Here is a 17,909-nt window from a genome sequence, read left to right as displayed (position 1 = left end):
TGAGGCAAAGAGGGAGAGTAAGAGATAATATGAAGTGTTTGGAGGAAAAGGATTAAACATTTCTCCCCTCCCACTGAATCCTGGATTTAAGAAATGGTGTAAGTTGAACTTGACAACTAGCACCTATTTGTTTAAGGTGGAAAATGCAATGCTCAGGACTCAGGACCAATTGAGATAGGTTTGCTTGGTATTGACTAGGATATTGAACCCTGGGGGCCTCTCCTCTTGCTTTTACAGATCTCATCCTCAGCAATCCCCAAGCACTAGATTTTTTTTTTCTTTTTTTTTTTTACAGGTACAGATGCAAAAAGAGTTAAAACGTCGGGTTTAAAAAAAAATTAGTGGCTGGGCGCAGAGGCTCACAACTGTAATCCCAGCACTTTGGGAGGCCGAGGGGGTAGAATCACCTGGCCAACATGGTGAAACCCCATCTCTACTAAAAACACAAAATTATACGGGCATGGTGGTGCACGCCCGTAATCCCAGCTGCTCGGGAGGCTGAGGCAGGAGAACCGCTTAAACCCGGGAGGCGGAGGTTACAGTGAGCTGAGATGGCGCCACTACTCTCCAGCCTGGGCAACTGGACAACAAGAGGGAAACTCCGTCTCAAAAAAAAAAAAAAATGTTTAGAGTAATACCATGTGAAGGAGACAGGCACATTCCAAAAGAAAACAAGTGCATGTTGGAGCAAGGCAGTCAGTGGCTCGAGCACAGTTAGAGGAACGTGGGAGGAGCTGTGGAGACCATGGGTCACGCCAGGGCTCTGCACAGCATGCAGAGGAAAGGAAGAGCTCAGTGCGCCGGGGTTTCATACAGCCGCTCTGTCAGGCCCCAGGGGCACGTCTACAGTGCACAGGCGGACTCACCCCAGACTGTTCGAACCGTGCCTGAGCGCCCTCGTCTGCCGGCACCACTGGCCCCGCAGCAGCCAGGAGTTGAGAAGGGCGGAGGCTGATTCCAATGAAGTGGCAGAACGTTAGGCGGCCTCTGCAAACGTCGCCATTAGCCAAGGTTCGAGGGTCTTCTTCTCTTGGAGGGCCCAACCTCCCCTCCAGATTTAGTACACCAGAGGCGTCACAGCAACGGCTGCTGCCTGCGCGCCTCAGCTAGGCGGACTCGGGTATTTTTAAGGCCGCATTGGAAATCCCGGGCATGCTCCCGCCGGCGGAGAAGGCCAAGAGAAAATGTGCGCCAATCAGGATGCAGACTTGGAGGACGTTTACCCTCAGGACCAATAAGAGGGAGGGCGGACGGGGCCAAGGGTGCCGGTTCGCTCGCAGGATTTAAACCTCAGCGGCCTGCGGTTAACGCCAGGCTCGGCGCGTGGGCCGGCAGTGCGCCTGCGCAAATTGCGCGAACGCTAACAGAATCTGCGGTGCTCTGCTGGCGACTGGCAGGACGCGGTACAGAGAGCCGACTTCGGCGACGCGGGTAAGCCGGGCGAAGGCCGGAAGCGGAGGGACGCGGGGACCTGGTGGCTGCCGGCCCACTGCGGCGGGAGCCCTCCCTCCTTTTCCCACCGTCGGGACGGTGCAGAGTGGCAGCTTCCTTCCCTGGATTCCAGGTCCTGCCTGGCGAGCCGTCCCCAACCTCTGCGTTCCTGAGGAAGGCGGCCCGGGCAGCGTGAGCTGCAGGCGATGTGCGCGGCGGGCCGCGGCCCCTGGAGGTCACGGTGTGCGCTGGCCGCCGCCGCGGTCTTTGCCCCGGCGGTGTCTCTGAGCTCCCGGGCCGCGCCCCTGGGATCAGTCGGAGGCTGGGGACTGCCCCAGGGCTGGAGCGGAGTCCCGAAGGCCGCTTGCGACCTGGGTCCTAGCCACGCCCACGGCCAGGCGGGGCGACTGCGAGCTTTGCCATTGAAAGGCGGAGCGTGTCTTGTCGCCTTCTAGCTGCACCTTTTGTGGACTGCCGCATGGAACCGTCCAAGGTGTTTGCCCACCCCGAAATGGAAATAAATCTTTTTTATTCTAAACAGTATACAATCTCACTAAGCAGGCAAAGAAAAACAGTAAGATATCTTTTTACATTGGTAAGATTTTTCAGTACCCAATACTGCTGAGTGAAGAAATAAAAGCAAGCACCTTTATGCCCTGTGTGCTAGGGATAATCCGTTTTTCTAGAGGGCAGTTTGGCATTATAAATAAGAATTCAGGCCGGGCGCGGTGGCTCACTCCTGTTATCCCAGCACTTTGGGAGGCCGAGGCGGGCGGATCACGTGAGGTCAGGAGTTCGAAACCAACCCGACCAATATGGTGAAACCCCGTCTCTACTAAAAATACAAAAATTGGCCGGGCGTGGTGGCGGGCGCCTGTAGTCCCAGCTCCTCGGGAGGCCGAGACAGGAGAATCTCTTGAACCCGGGAGGCAGAGGTTGCAGTGAGCCGAGATCGCGCCACTGCACTCCAGCCTGGGCGACAGAGCAAGACTCTGTCTCAAAAAAGAAAAACATAAATCAGAATTCAAATTGTACCATAACTTCTAAGTCATAATCCAATTCCAGGAATTTATTCCAAGAACATAAATCGGACAAGAATGCAAACATAGTATGTACATGTTTTTAGCAATCCGAGCAACATTTAGTACGTATAAAGAAGAAAGAAAATACTCGAAATTTCATCAGTCACAGATAACCATCAAAGAAAACACTGTTCACGTTTAGGTTTACTTCAGATATATTCATAATGAATATATACCTTATATTTATGTGATTTCCTTATAAAATGTATTTTAAATAATTGCATGTTACGAATATAATAAAGTATGTTAATTTAAAAGAACGTGAGTTAAGCAGATTATAGATTATTGAGTCAGTAGTAAATTGGGAACACATTTCTCTGTCAGTGTCGATATGCATTACCATTTTTAATGGATGCGTGGTGTTTCTTGCTGTGGCTGTATTGTGTCATATATTATTTAACCAGTCCCCTACTAATGTACATTTGTTTCCAGTCTCTTCATAATCATAAAATAGGATGGTAGTGGTCACTTGTATGTATACATGTTTGCATTCTTGTCCAATTTATGTCCTTGGAATAAATTCCTGGAAGTGGATTATGACTTAGAAGTTGTGGTACAGTTTAAATTCTGATTCATAATGCCAAACTGGGCCGGGCGCGGTGGCTCACACCTGTAATCCCAAGCACTTTGGGAGGCGGAGGCGGGCGGATCACTTGAGATTGGGAGTTTGAAACCAGCCTGGCCAACATGGTGAAACCACGTCTCTACTAAAAATAGAAAAAAAATTAGCCGGGCGTGGTGGCAGGTTCCTGTAATCCCAGCTACTCAGGAGGCCGAGGCAGGAGAATCGCTTGAACCTGCGAGGCGGAGGTTGCAGTGAGCTGAGATCAGGCCACTGCACTCCAGCCTGGGCGACAGAGAGAGACTCGTCTCAAAAAAAAAATAATAATAATAATAATAATGCCAAACTGCCCTCTAGAAAAACGGATTATCCCCAACACACAAGGCATAATAAGGATGCTTGTTTTTATTTCTTCACACACTCGCCAGCACTGGGTATTGAAAAATCTTATCAATCTGAAATGATGTCTTAATGCTTTTATACACATTACTGAGATTGAACATGTTTTCTGTTTATTAATTTTTGTTGCTGTTTAGAAACAGACTTTGGCTTTGTGCCCAGGCTGGAGTGCGGTGGCCAGATCATAGCTCAATGCAGCCTCAAACTCCAGGGTTCAGGCGGTCCTCCTGCTTCAGCCCCCATAGTACTGAGACTACAGGCTTATGCCACCACGCCTAGCTAATCTTTTTTTTTTTTTTTTTTTTTTTTGAGAGATGGGGATCTTGCTGTGCTGCACAGGCTGGTCTTGAACTCCTTCACAGCCTCAAGCGATCTTCCCACCTCAGCCTCCAAAGTGCTGGAATTACAGGCATGAGCCACTACGCCCAGTCTGTTTATTAGTTATTATTTCTTTGGCAAAGCATCTGTCTTTTCTCCCTTATCTTACTGATATGTGTACCCTTTAATAGCTTTCTAAGAGGAATTCATATTACTGATTTTTAAACGTGTTACAAGTGTTTCTGCCAGTTTGTCGTCTCTTTTGCCTTCATTATGGTATTGTTTGCCTTTGTGGTAGGATGTTTTGTTTTAATACTATGATTCTTTAAGCTGCTTGCTTACCTCCCAGAGGTAGAGAAATTTGTTACAACTCTGCAATAGCCTTCCTGTAACAGTCTACTGACCCAGTCCCTTTATCTCATTTTAAAGTCTTTGCCCCTTCTACCCTTGAAATCCTTTTGATTGTAACTAGCTAACCCTAGGATGCTGAGTCACTAAGATTTTTGAAGAGAAGATATTGTTAGGTATTTCGGTCAATGTTGTCTGTGTTTACAGAATACAAGTTGCTCTAGCTTTTATGTGAAAGTTTCCCTCTAAAGAGAAAGGATTGTTCGATCTTTTATATTAGAAAGAGAAGGAACTGACAGTTACCTATGGACCTTATTAAAGTTTCTATTTTATTTATTGTTTGCAAACATCATCTTCATACGTTCAAGGAAAAAAATAGGAGTGTGACACAGTTGAAATGCAGAGGAAATAACACATTAATCACTGTGTAGTAGGACACATGCCATTAAAAAAAAAAAACTAACTTTTGGCTTTACTGCCAAAAATCTTCCTGGTCCAAACAGAGTCTCACAAATCGTTATTATGTATAGATATATAAAAAGTGTCATTTAAATTTCACAACCTAAATAGTTCCTTCATTCTAACATTTATTTAATCCTTACCATGGGTCAGAGACTTCGGAATTTGTATAAACGCTGCCTAAGAGAACAAGTAATTTTGCAAAGTTGCATTTGGGGGCTTCCCATTTGTTCCACCTGTGATGACTGTCTTGACTTTTTCTATGGCAACTACCAAAAATGTAGTCACTAAATTCTTACTCTTCTAGATTGGATAATATAATCTAGCCAAACTTGAAGGGATTTTACTTAAGATCTAAGACCCTGATCTTCTGATTCCTTTGCTTCTACACAGTATCCTAACAATGACTTTTGGTTAGTGCCTTTTGTTCCATGTATCACTGCTTCAGAGTTAATTTTTTTAAACTCTATTCTTCTTTTCTAGGTTTTTTTTTTTTTTACTTGAATGTAAATGCCAATCAAGATACATTGACATAAGGTAAGAAATTGAAAAAAAAAAGAAAAACCTTGGTTTGCACATCCATGTTTAAGTTATTCCACCATGATCATTGATTACATGAAAAAGAAGATCTTTAAATCGAAATTAAAGGCCAAAGTAATTATATTTTGAGAATACTCAGGGCATAATGAAGTGTTGATAGACTGGGTCCCAAAAAGCAGTGATAATGATTCAAATCCAGAAGACTCGGATCATACAATGGGCAATTTTGAATAAATCTTAAGTAATTTGTACCACTAATTCCCCATCTCTAAAATGGGATATTTTCTGGTTCCCTCTCTGCTAGGATATAACAGCTATTATAATGTACTTTTTAGTACTACAGGGTCACCTCACCTTTTGTATGCTATTTTACTTCCTAAATCTGGAACTGTTTCAGTGAAGTCTATTTCTGTGGTCCACCCCCTGCTGGGCTTCTGTAGCAATTATGCAGCATTAGTTCATGATTTATATATTAGTATTGTTTTTAATTGTCCCATGTGTTATTTGCACTAGCAGCTGGAGGATAGAAAACATATTCGTATACCTGAAGTCTTGAACACGGGTAGGAAAAAACTAATTATTGGTTGGTAAGTAAAACTTTGGATCTCATAAACATGGTAGAATTGTAAATTAGAGGATCAGGGTCTTAGATCTTAAGTAAAATCTTTCAAGGTTGACTAGATTATACTGTCCAATCTAGAAGAGTAAGAATTTAGTGACTACATAAGTCAAGACAGTCATCATAGGTAAAATAAACAAAAAGCCTTCAAATGTTAAGTTTGCAAAATTACTCGTCCTCTGAGGTAGCATTTGTAAAAATTCCAAATGTGGTTAACACTCGCCGCAGTAATGAAATTATTATTGAGGAAGAAGGTCTGAGTTCAAACTTTGATGTTTATTATTTCTATGGTTGCAAAGGATAATGTATTTAAGACAACTCTGAGTTCTTTTGAATAAATACTGGTGTTCATAAGTAATATTTTGAGGATCACTTATTAACTTTGAGAACAAGCAAAGCCCCGTCTCATTTTTCCTCTCAGTATGTGGTACTACCAGCCACTCATTTTGCTCACATCTGAAACTTAGGAGTTATCTAGAAAGCCTCCCTAGTTTTGAACAGCATATTTATTCAGAGTCCTGTTGTTTCTACTTTCTTAATCTTAAATTCATCTACTGCTCTCCATTCGCCTCACTAAAAATCTCTTCTAGGCCATTTTCATCATCTATTGCCTCCATTACTCCAACAGCCCCCTAATTGGTCACAATGCCTCCAATCTTGCCCTCTTCCCATCCACAGAATACTCAGAGCAAAATTTTTGCCACACAATTCTATCGGGCATGTAAATTTTTTCAGTGGCCCTGCAAAATCTAAGCTTTTTAAGGCATGCCTTTGCTCTGCAAATGTGACCTTTGCTTACCTTTTTAAACTACATTCTTGTCACTCTCAAGCCATATTAAAGAATTCAGTTGCCTGAATGCATATGCTGTCATCTCTAACCCTTTACACAAACTGGATCTTCTGCCTTAGACACACTTAAAGTGGTTCTTTATCCTCACTTTAACCGGCTTCCACTTGTTGTGCAAGATTTAGCTTCAATATCTCCTCTATAAGAACTTGCCTATAGTCACTAGCCCAAGGCTTGGCAAACACCATGGCCCATGAACTAAGAGTGCTTTTTACATTTGTAAAGGATTGTAAAAACATGTATGCAATAGAGGCCATTTGTGGTTCACACAGCCTAAAACATGTACTCTTTAATCCTTCACAGAAAACATTTACCAACGTCTGCACTAGATTTATATGCTTTGTAAGATAAGGTACTGTGCTTTATTCTAGGTAGGTAACTTTGTGCCTGGCATTAAACCAATTTATCCAATCTTTAATTAAATGAATTTAATATTCTTAAATTCTGTCTTAGAAAATAAGACACTCAGATGAAGCACTTTATGAAAATTCAGATGAGTAGTGAATATCTTATCTGCTTTGGGGAGAAAAACACAACAAATCAGATACTTGCAGGATTAGGCTTTAATGAATTTGAATACAAGGCACAGGTTTCCAGGTGTACGTAAATACATCTCCATTTTACGACTGCTTTTTGCTGCTTTAATCGCTTAATCCTTTTGGACCGGGATAAGAGAATATTTGAAATTTTTTATTAAATAACTTCCTTAATAGGGCTTTCGTCTTTTTTCTTTTTTTTCTTTTTTAAGACTGATCATCTGAATTCCTAGTACTTGCAAGTAAATTTTTTTTTTTTCCTTTTCTGTCCACCTACCATTAGGTGGTTCCTAGGTCCTGGCAAATTGTCTGTGGTTAAATGATGCTTTTAATTTCTGTGTCAACACAGACCCTCTTTGTTGGTGTCTCCAAATTAGTATTCTCTTCCTCTAGTGTGTCATTACAGTCCCTTTTGGCTTTTGTTTCTTCCTCATGGAATAAATGTGGGCGCTCAATTCGTCCCCTACGTACAAAATGCTGGATCCGGGATTCCAGTCCTTGGCATTTAGGACGGTCCATGAGGGGCTTATATGTGCGCATCTTCACTCCTTCTACAAAGGCACTGGTCTGCTTTATGACAGAGGACTTCACATTTCCCCATTCTGTCATTCCATCCATCTGTGGTCCTATTCCACAGGGTACTGAAACAGAGTCCAGTCCTTGTAGCATACTATACAACATGTGAGTTTTGACAGCATGATTAGCCCACAGTTGTTGTAGGTGGGTGATATTGAACTCCTGAGCCTCCTGGTCATAGATCCACTTGACATTTTCAAACTTACAGTCATATAAGACCAGAGGAAATTCTACAGCCATACTAGAGAAAAAGAGGAAAGAAAGTTTGAGAATACATAGCAGCCATCTAACAGTTCTTTAAAAACTAAGGGTTAGTTGCGTTAAGGGAGCCGGGTAGGGGGCCACCATTGATGTTAATATTGACTAATAGCTGAGAAAATATCTCACCATCCCTAACTTTGAACACCTTTATTACCATAATGAAAAATGCAACAAATCATAGATCAATGTGATCTATGTTAGGTAAATGTCAGTGCTAACGAGACATGGCTCCATCATACTGCTATAAAATTAAAACAGCTGGGATTTTTTCCAAATTTGTTAATGGCATTGCAATTTTGTATAGTGTGAGTAATATTATTGGTATCTATCTCAGCCTGTTCCCAAAAGAAGTATCTTAACTATTCTTTCATTCCTACCATTTCAGAAATAGGAAATTAGGAAAAATTCAGAAGTACAGTAGGATGATTACTCAGTGATATAAAACAAGCAAGATTTAATATGAATAGTTTGTTCATTTTAATTTTACCACATCCTAACAATAATACCTCTTAACATAAATTCAGAAACAACAAAGATGTAGAAATTAATGTGTTTTTACTTAAGGAGCCTGGTCAAAACACCTGCCTCTTTACTCATGGGATAGAACAATGAGAGGAAATTAGAATATACTGCTCCCTCTTACATGTTCATAACGTTCTACAATTCAGATTAAAGCTTCATGAAGGCAGAATCAGTGACTTTGTTATTTAGACAGTTATGGTGGAGAGGAAGATATGCTATTTCTTTTTTTTTTTTTTGAGACAGTCTCCCTCTGTCACCCATGCTGGAATGCAGTGGTCTAATCTCAGCTCAGTGCAACCTCTGCCTCCTGGCTTCAAGCAATTCTTGTGCCTCAGCCTCCTGAGTAGCTGGGACTACAGGCATGCGCCATTTATTTTTTGTTTTTGTTTTTGTTTTTTGAGACGGTGTCTCGCTCTGTCGCCCAGGCTGGAGTGCAGTGGCGCGATCTTGGCTCACTGCAAGCTCCACCTCCCGGGTTCACGCCATTCTCCTGCCTCAGCCTCTCCGAGTAGCTGGGACTACAGGCGCCCGCCACCACGCCCAGCTAATTTTTTGTATTTTTAGTAGAGACGGGGTTTCATGTCTCGAGACGTGGTCTCGATCTCCTGACCTCGTGATCCGCCCGCCTCGGCCTCCCAAAGTGCTGGGATTACAAGCGTGAGCCACTGCGCCCGGCCTATTTTTTGTTTTTAACTCACCTATATTGAGGCTTCTGGGGATTTTTCTCTATGTTCAGCAGCTCATCAATAAGCTCTGGCTTCTCCATTCCTTGGCCAATCAGAAAGAGGATAGCCATCATACATCGGACTTGATGATAAAGGAATGCCTGGCCAGTCACTTCAAACTGACATAACTGGAAAGGTTCTTGCCATCTCCCCTCACCTGGGCTCTGGCCCACTAGCTGTACTTGAGCAGACAGAATAGTCCTCTGAAAATTAACCACACCGTTGGCTACATCCATTTTACACAAGTTCCTGAAATCATGGGTGCCAACATACTTCTGAGCTGCATAATCCATGGTTACAATATCTAAGTCAGCACGAGGGAAAAAATAGCGGTAAGTCCGCTCAAGACAGCTGAACCTAGCACTGAAGCTTGGTTCTACAGGGGCCCAGGCCAATATACGGATGTCAGGAGGGAGTACCCGATTGAGAATGTGGGTATAACGGATCTCTTCAGCAGCAGCATTAGCTTCCTCTTTTACATTAAAGTCCTCGGACTCCCTGCCCCTTGGAAACTGAGAGCGAAGGTCAAGTGAAATCACCTGTGGAGTTAGACAAAGATACTGGGTTTTAGAGACACAAATAATCTCAGTACTCAGTGTGTATACCTAGAATATCCTAGTATTGCTTGCTTTGAGAAACAGTGTATTGGCCCTTACCTGTCCAAAGGCACTAACTCCTTTATCTGTTCTCCCACATCGGTGATAGTTGGATGTCTGTCTGCTTTCTACTAGTCGAGTCTTGGTTAGAGCTTCAAACAGTTTCTCTTCAATGGTATTATTTGTGTTTTCCTGACTAGCAAAGCCCTGGTATCCCCAGCCCATATAGGCTATTCTTAGGGCTACATGTCTTCGGCCATGAGCACTGAAATCAAATGCACGCTTAGTTTTTCCAGCTCCTGATGAATTTTCTCTAATGTTTGAATCCTCCTTATTTTTGGCCTGTTCCTTTTTAAGTCTTTGCACCTCTTGCTCCAGTTCTTGTACTCTTTTTAGGAGTTTCTCAGTCTGGTTTCTGTCTGTGTCATTATCAGCCATGATACGACAACCCCAGGAATGAACAAATCATACAGGTCTGCCCTGTCTGAAAAGAGAGCAAAGGGATACAACAGTTTCAATGCTAGTTCCTTTGATGATGTTCCAGTGGTATATAAGATTTAATTTAATGCCCAAAGAATATACTTTTGCTTTTCCAGGGATACAAGCATTAGCTTTATTGTGGGTTGATCATCCACAGATAGCATTCTTTTCCATCCTGTCTGGCCAGTTCACAGAGGAAAAGAACTATTATTCAGCTGTCATTATTAAGGTTTCATTAAAGCAGTCAAAATTCAGGAAGAATGTCTATAGATTTCATTTCTCTATCTTCACTGAATTGATTGAGGACTGATGTTACAGATATTTTTTCTCTAAAACATTTCCATTTGATTTCTCATTGTATTTGTTCAATTCGCTAGTCATAAGATTTCTTTATATGGGCTACTTCTGTCTGCTCTGGGTTTCTATTGCTTTCCATTATCTCAAATAAATGACTTGTATGTTCCATCATCTAATATTCATTAGATGAATATTAGGTGGTGCAATAGAAGCTAGCCTAACTGAAGAAGCTTACCGATGGTTGTATTTCACGTTGGAAGTAGAAGCTAGAGATAAGATTGTCTCACTTTAAGCAATTTTGATGGGAGAAAAAAAGGTAATTAAGCACTCTGACCCCTTTTTAAAGCTGAATTAAATGCATATTTTGATAAAAGATTTCCGTGCCTCTAATAGTTTAAAAAGTCAGTCTGATGTAATGTAGATGTCAGTGTAGAAATTCCTGTAATATTTCAATAATCTGAGGACAACTGTACTACATCCTTAAAATTGGGATGGTCCTAGACAATCTGTGACTGATGGTTACTTTAGTTAGAGAAGACCATCTCCACATCTGTTCTAAGGCTATGTTATCTAAGTGTAGGTAGCTTAGTTTTTTACTCTGAGTTTCTGTATCTATAATAGATTAAAAGTTTAAATTGTAAAAAATGAAACTGAAAGTACTAGAAGAAAACATGGAATAACTTTTTTCTTAAATTCTGGAGTAGGAAAGACCTTTCTAAGCAAAACAGTCTAGAAACCCAGAAACTGTAGAAAAAAGATGTGACCTAAAAGTAAAAATTTCTGCCAGCAAAAACTAAAAGGCAAACAACAAACTGAGAAGAAAAAAATAAGTGACGGTAAAGTGCGACCTTCCTTAATATATATTTCATGAATATATAAATCAGTTTTAATGAAAAAGTAAAAGAAGTCCAGCAACCTGAGAGTCAAATGGGCAAAGACCAAGCATTTCAAACAAAAAGAAAAAAGCTTATAAAAATATTTTTAAAAAAAATTTTAAATGCTCAATTTTACTCAGCTGAAATAAATGCAAAAGGATATGAACTATTTTTCAAGGAAGTGACTGCAAAGACAAAGTTTGATAGTATACCACTTTGGAGAGGGAATAGAGAAACAAGCTTTATTAATGTATGGTCAGTACAGCTTCTTTGGAGGTAAACATTTTGGCAACAGCTGTCAAAATTGAATATACACATACCTTTTGGCCCACCTCTCCCATGTCTAGAAATTTAATCCATTCATATGCTTGCACAAATAGATAAAAACTTGCAAGATACTCGTTTTAGCATCAGTAAACCTATAAACCTAAATTACAACAGTAAGGGAATGGCTGACTAAATTTATGATACATTCATACATTGGAATTCCGCGCAACATAAAATGAAGGTTGGCCTGTGCTGATACAGCTGGATAACCAAGATTATCTTTAAGGTTCAGAAGAGTTATGTAGTGTTGTCCTTTATGGTATTAAAAAAAAATGTACATGTGAATATGGAAAATTTCTAGATAAATCATAAGAAATTGCCTTTGAGAGTAAAACTTGGTGGGGGAGGGAAAATCCTTGCTTAAAATTATCATGTGCATGTATTAGGTTTTCAGTTTAAAAAGAAAAATAGTGGGTACACAGGAAATAGTGGACAGTAGATACCTATCTCACATCCAGTCAGGAAACTAGCATTGGGTATGTGGCTGATTGATGTGGGTACTAAGTTATTTCAGACACTAGAATAAACAGATTTAGCTGGCAACTGAAGATGCATTAAAACTACTAAGACAGCCAGGCGCGGTGGCTCACCCCTGTAATGGGAGGCCGAGGCGGGCGGGTTGCCTGAGGTCAGGAGTTTGAGACCAGCCTGGCTAACATGGTAAAACCCCATCTCTACTAAAAATTCAAAAATTAGCCAGGCGTGGTGGCCCACACCCGTAGTAGTCCAGTTACTCCAGAGTCTTAGGCAGGATAATCACTTGAACCCAGGAGGTGGAGGTTGCAGTGAGCCAAGATCGCGCCACTGCACTCCAGCCTAGGTGACAGCAAGACTCCATCTCAAAAAAAAAATCATTAAAGCATAGAAATTATATGTATGCATATATATACACATTATATGTGTGTGTGAAAACACAACACTGCTTTTGTGATTTTTTTTTTTTTTTTTTTTAGATAAAATCACTCTTTTATGGTTAAACGCAGGGACTCAGTCTGAAGCCAAACTGCTTGAGTTAGAATTTCAGCTCCACTACTTACTAGCTGAGTAACCTTGGGCAAGTTATTTAACTTCTCTGTGCCTCGTGTTATTCATCTGTGAAAAGCAGATAATCCCACAGCTAAAAATTACATGAATTAATAAATGTAAAGCACATAGAACAATGTAATGGCAGGCACATAAAGTACGCCCTAAGTACCTGTTACATCATGTACATTAAGCAGTATGCCCCATATCATGTAGTTTCAAGTTTTTCTTATGCCAGAACTATACTGTCCTGTTTTAGGACCTGAAGGTGGCAAGACTAGAAAGCAGGAGAAAGAGTGGAAATGAAAGCAGGTAATAAGATTCCCTAGAACTGAGTTAATGCCCCTCTAAACTGTTCTGATACTACCCTGTATTGAATTTATGATTGCCTTAGCCATTCTTTCTCCATTTGACTGCTATGAAAGGGAGATAAGAGAATGAGCAATTTATGAACTGGGAATTTATTATCAGAAAACTGACCAATGTTATCTCTTGCAGAAGGTCCTACAGTGTAGAGGAAGCAATGGAAGAACTTCTACCTGATGGACAAATATGGGCTAATATGGATCCAGAAGAACGAATGTTGGCAGCTGCTACAGCTTTTACCCACATCTGTGCAGGGCAGGGTGCAGGAGATGTCAGGAGAGAAGCCCAATCTATCCAATATGATCCCTACAGTAAAGCTTCAGTAGCCCCAGGGAAGCGACCTACTCTTCCTGTGCAACTACAGTACCCACATGTGGAAAGTAATGTCCCTTCAGAAACAGTCTCTGAGGCCTCCCAAAGACTCCGAAAGCCAGTGATGAAGAGAAAGGTGCTGCGCAGAAAGCCAGATGGGGAAGTATTAGTAACAGATGAGTCGATTATCAGTGAATCAGAATCTGGTACAGAAAATGATCAGGATCTCTGGGACTTAAGACAAAGGCTGATGAATATACAGTTCCAGGAAGACAAGGAATCTTCATTTGATGTTTCACAAAAATTTAACCTACCACATGAATACCAAGGAATTTCTCAAGATCAACTCATTTGCTCTCTACAAAGAGAAGGAATGGGCTCTCCAGCTTACGAACAAGACCTGATTGTTGCCAGTAAACCCAAGTCCTTTATTCTCCCAAAGCTGGACCAGTTAAGCCGAAACCGGGGCAAGACAGACCGGGTAGCCCGGTATTTTGAGTACAAACGGGACTGGGACTCAATACGTTTACCTGGTGAAGATCATAGGAAGGAATTACGCTGGGGTGTCCGAGAGCAGATGCTTTGTCGAGCAGAACCCCAATCCAAACCTCAGCACATATATGTCCCAAACAATTATCTAGTACCAACAGAGAAGAAAAGGTCTGCACTCCGTTGGGGTGTTCGTTGTGACCTTGCAAATGGTGTCATACCCAGGAAGTTTCCCTTCCCTCTTTCTCCTTCTTAAATCTTTTTAAACTTCTTTCACATGATTGTTTGAGATAACCTAGCTCTTTATATCTTCCCTTTTAAATAGAAACAACTGTCTTGAAAAGCTCTTAGAAACATTTTACGGTAAGGACTTCACCTATCATTAGTCTTTCCTAGCTATGTATCACATTGGTATCAGATAATACTTCCAAATTGCCACTCAAATCCAGCAACTGCAAGATAAATCATACCAGAGAAAGAACAACAGACCTGGTCTTTCTATTTTGTCCAATTAGTAAGGGCCCTTTGTGTCCTGTAACCTTTTTTACCTATCAATATGAGTTGCTGTGCTTTAATGTGTGTTTTTTAAGTTGCTGGGCATTACACTTACCAATTAAAGAATTTTGGAAATTCATGAACTTGAACATTATTTCATGAAATACTTGCCTAAGATGATCTTGAACCTGGGCTATGATGAGAGCTCAAAAGAAGGAACAAAAACCTGCCTTTTACATAGTCCTAAAGGATGGGAGAGGTTAACAACATAGATAGCCTCATTACTAAAAGGTGTACAACAAATCCAAGTAGCTTTATTTAAAATACTTTTTAATAAATGCCCCAAAACAGTACCATGTAACATACAGGATTCAAACTTGTTTTATTTCAGAATTATTTCATTAATATTTTGCCTGCCAGCCGTTATTTCTGGAATACCATGCTTTTTATAATTTGCCCCTGAGATTTTTGTAGGAATTATGCATCATTTGGAAGGCTATTCCTACTCCAGTAGAAATTCAAACTACTAACATCTGGAATCAGATGCAAACATAAATACCAATATGAAGCTAGCCTGTCTGGGTGCAGATCAAAATAGGAATTCTGCTCACCTTAAATTGTAATTTATCTGTTCTTGATATTTCTGACCCAACAGGGACCATCTAAAATCTGAAAGTTGTCAGTTTTAACACCAGAGGCCAGAAGAATGATGGCACAGTTTGCTTGTTGACAGAGAAAAAGCTCTAACATAAAGATGAATGACCTTGACCGTTACTATCTGTGAAAATCATTTTCCCTGTAACATTTAAAGCCACATAATTCACACATTCACCCAGTTCTATTTGTTAGGCATTTGTCTGGAAAAGAAGTAATCAACGACTCAGGTACATGTAGGATATACTCACCGCAAATAAGTAGAAACTGCAAACTGTCCACCAACAGTGGAATAGTAAATGTCTTTAAAGATATTAGAATATTAGTCATTGGGAATCTTGGGAAAGTAATATGGGAAGGTGAAAATTAAGTGACATGAATGTATCATAAACTATACAGGATGATCTCAGTACACACAGGGAAAGATCAAAACCTAACTCTTGAGTAGTGGGATTAAAGGTAATTTGTATTTACACCTCAACTTTTCATGAGGTCAAAATTACATGGTGATTTTAACATGCAAAACACTCCAGTGATTATTTGGATCTCAAAGTCCAACATTACCAAAGTCTCCAAAGTTACCTAGTTCAACTCCCGTGCTAAATAAAGAACTAGGCCAGGGAGTGAGTCTAGTTGGTCATAAGGCAGATTTGTGGCAAAAACGGCTTGGTACACTACAGTGCTTTTTCCAGCATATCTTACCCTAATTCAGGGTGAAGTGCAGTAGTTCCCAAGCAGACGTTTAAGGTAACACCCTGGCCAGGGCTGCGAAGTGACCACAAAGAGGGAATTCGTGTGTCCCCTAAGCACCAATTACAAACTAAAACAGCCATCACCAGATGTTCCATACATTGGGCCAGGCGCCGTGGCTCACGCCTGTCATCCCAACATTTTGAGAGGCCAAGACGGGGGGTGGGGGGGGGGGGGGAGGGGGATCGCTTGAAGCCAGGAGTTCGAGACCAACCTGGGCAACACAGCGAGACCGTCTCTACAAAAAATTAAAAACTAGGCTGCCAAGATGGCGCGCGCCTGCAGTCCCAGCTACTTGGAGGCTGAGGTGGAAGGATCGCTTGAGCCCAGAAGGTAGAGGCTGCAGTGAGCAGTGATCACGCCACTGCACTCAGCCTGGGCGACAGTCTCAAAAAAAAAAAAAAAGTCCTAATCTCAGGAACCAGTGGGTTAACACATAAATAACATTCCTCTTGCTAAACTTTATATTAATCCAAAGGGAAGAAGAGGGAGTACTGTCCAAAGGATTAGCAGACACGCACTATGATCACTAGAAAGCAATCGTGGTCTATATGTAAGGCGATCCCCAAAATAATTTGAAAATTGCTGCCACAGCCTCCCACATACTCCTGGGTTCTCAACTTCTACTGTTTTATGAGCACCCAATTCTAAGTGGGGCAGCAGAGCACTTTTGTACTCCACAGTACAAGGACCACTGAAGCTCCCGTCACAACGGAATTAAAGACGCCCCTACTGCGGCGAGTTTCCGCCGGGAGCTCCAGGAAGTACCAGGCACAAAAGAAAAATACACGGTCTTAAGCGAGGTCTCATTTCCATACAGTAGTGCTTTCCTGAAAAGACCAAAGTATGTGAAAGAGGGCAAAAAGAAGACAACAGACAACCGTTCAGTAGTGTGTCCATTTGTCCCTTCCCCTGTGGAACCCAGAAAGTAACCCACTCCAAAAAGCCCACACTTACTTTCCCGCAGCCGGCCGCGCCGCGTTTCCGAGACAGGAAGCTGTCACTGTGCGTCTTCTGCGCACGCGCCCGAGCCCTCATGGGAGGTGTAGTCCAAGTTTGTGGGAAATGTAGTTCTGAGAACCGAGCTTGGTGCTAGAATCTACCTCAGGTTTTCTAGTCCAGCTACTGTTTCTCCACCCACAGGGAAGAATCTGGGCCTGTGGCAGGACAGCAATAGAAGGAGGAATTCTAGTGCTACTCTAAAATAATAGAAAAAAAGTAATTTTTCAAATGTCTGCTAGCCTTATAAGAAAACTAAAAGATTGAAGATCTTGGCTCGATTTTATACCTAGTTAAATGAAAAGAAAGTTACCATTAAGAGACGAAAACATTTACTATTATAATTCAAATTGAAAGCTGAAATGAATATGATAATCTCAAAACAAACGACTAGGTGCCCTGAGAGTGACCGAACAGAGCGGGGAGCATTGCTTCAGCACCACGGAGAGATCATGACTGCAGTTTCCTGTGGGTTTTTGTATTTTTGCCCCCAATTCCAGAAATGCTGATCAAAATCTCAAAATTACAATTAGAAAACTGGGGGGCGGGGGGGAGTGGAATTTGGTTCTTTCGCCCAAATTGAGCAGTCATTAAATCATTAGTACTAGGGATCCAGGGATCCGGATTATGCAAACGCATGTAGAGGTTATACCGAAAGGAAATGTTTTTAACAAGAGACCACATTTCCGAATAAAAGCTTTAAAAAGCCTATGTGGAACATCACAGGTATCTAGGGCAGGAACAGCAGTTAGAGCTTGAACAGTTCTGCTTCCTTTCCGCAACTGTGGCATTCGAGGTCATTCGTCATATCAAATTCATCAGATTTTTGTCTCCACTGTCCTAACCAATTCGCTAACCTTTCTGACATCTTGTGATGTGGAGGCAGAAATTTCCAGGGAAACGGACACGGGGCGTAAAGCGCAGCTGGGAGTCCGGAGAGCTCCCGCCTGGAGGCCTGTGTGCGCGGCGGGCCGCGGGGCGGGGGCGGGGCGCTGTCCACTCTGCGGAGGCTGCCCCCTCT

General features: G+C 41.7%; 2 protein-coding genes across 8 annotated transcripts; one reads left to right on the top strand and one right to left on the bottom strand.

The window, feature by feature from the left end:
• Window positions 1–629: 629 nt before the first annotated feature.
• On the top strand, window positions 630–14,624 carry HYLS1 (HYLS1 centriolar and ciliogenesis associated). Of its 7 annotated transcripts, none has more exons than XM_030829104.1 (4): window positions 630–1,431; window positions 5,083–5,136; window positions 5,656–5,726; window positions 13,322–14,624. In XM_030829104.1, the coding sequence occupies exon 4, from the start codon at window positions 13,347–13,349 to the stop codon at window positions 14,244–14,246; it is 900 nt and encodes a 299-aa protein (XP_030684964.1). In that variant the 5' UTR covers window positions 630–1,431; window positions 5,083–5,136; window positions 5,656–5,726; window positions 13,322–13,346; the 3' UTR covers window positions 14,247–14,624. The 7 variants fall into 7 exon arrangements, with proteins under 7 accessions (XP_030684964.1, XP_030684968.1, XP_030684965.1 ...); XM_030829102.1 differs by having other exon boundaries at window positions 631–1,431; window positions 13,083–14,624; XM_030829103.1 differs by having other exon boundaries at window positions 631–1,431; window positions 5,653–5,726; window positions 13,083–14,624.
• PUS3 (pseudouridine synthase 3) lies at window positions 7,151–17,864 on the bottom strand. The gene is made up of 5 exons (XM_003253363.2): window positions 17,746–17,864; window positions 16,847–17,046; window positions 9,882–10,305; window positions 9,199–9,764; window positions 7,151–7,958 (listed from the first exon to the last, which is right to left on the bottom strand). The coding sequence occupies exons 3-5, from the start codon at window positions 10,257–10,259 to the stop codon at window positions 7,457–7,459; spliced, it is 1,446 nt and encodes a 481-aa protein (XP_003253411.1). The 5' UTR covers window positions 10,260–10,305; window positions 16,847–17,046; window positions 17,746–17,864; the 3' UTR covers window positions 7,151–7,456.
• Between the last annotated feature and the right edge of the window lie 45 nt (window positions 17,865–17,909).

This window comes from Nomascus leucogenys, chromosome 15 (assembly GCF_006542625.1).
Source record: "Nomascus leucogenys isolate Asia chromosome 15, Asia_NLE_v1, whole genome shotgun sequence".
Taxonomy (NCBI): domain Eukaryota; kingdom Metazoa; phylum Chordata; class Mammalia; order Primates; family Hylobatidae; genus Nomascus; species Nomascus leucogenys.
Note: the sequence above shows the minus strand (reverse complement) of the source record. Positions and strands in the feature narration are given on the sequence as shown.

Excerpts from the sequence above, each read along its gene's own strand:
- PUS3 (XM_003253363.2), bottom strand. The coding sequence starts at position 10,259 with ATGGCTGATAATGACACAGACAGAAACCAGACTGAGAAACTCCTAAAA. Across the intron at positions 9,765-9,881 it reads GAGTTAGTGCCTTTGGACAG|GTGATTTCACTTGACCTTCG; the intron begins GTAAGGGCCAAT and ends CTAACTCCACAG. Across the intron at positions 7,959-9,198 it reads CCCCAGAAGCCTCAATATAG|TATGGCTGTAGAATTTCCTC; the intron begins GTGAGTTAAAAA and ends CTTTTTCTCTAG.
- HYLS1 (XM_030829102.1), top strand. The coding sequence starts at position 13,272 with ATGAACTGGGAATTTATTATCAGAAAACTGACCAATGTTATCTCTTGC.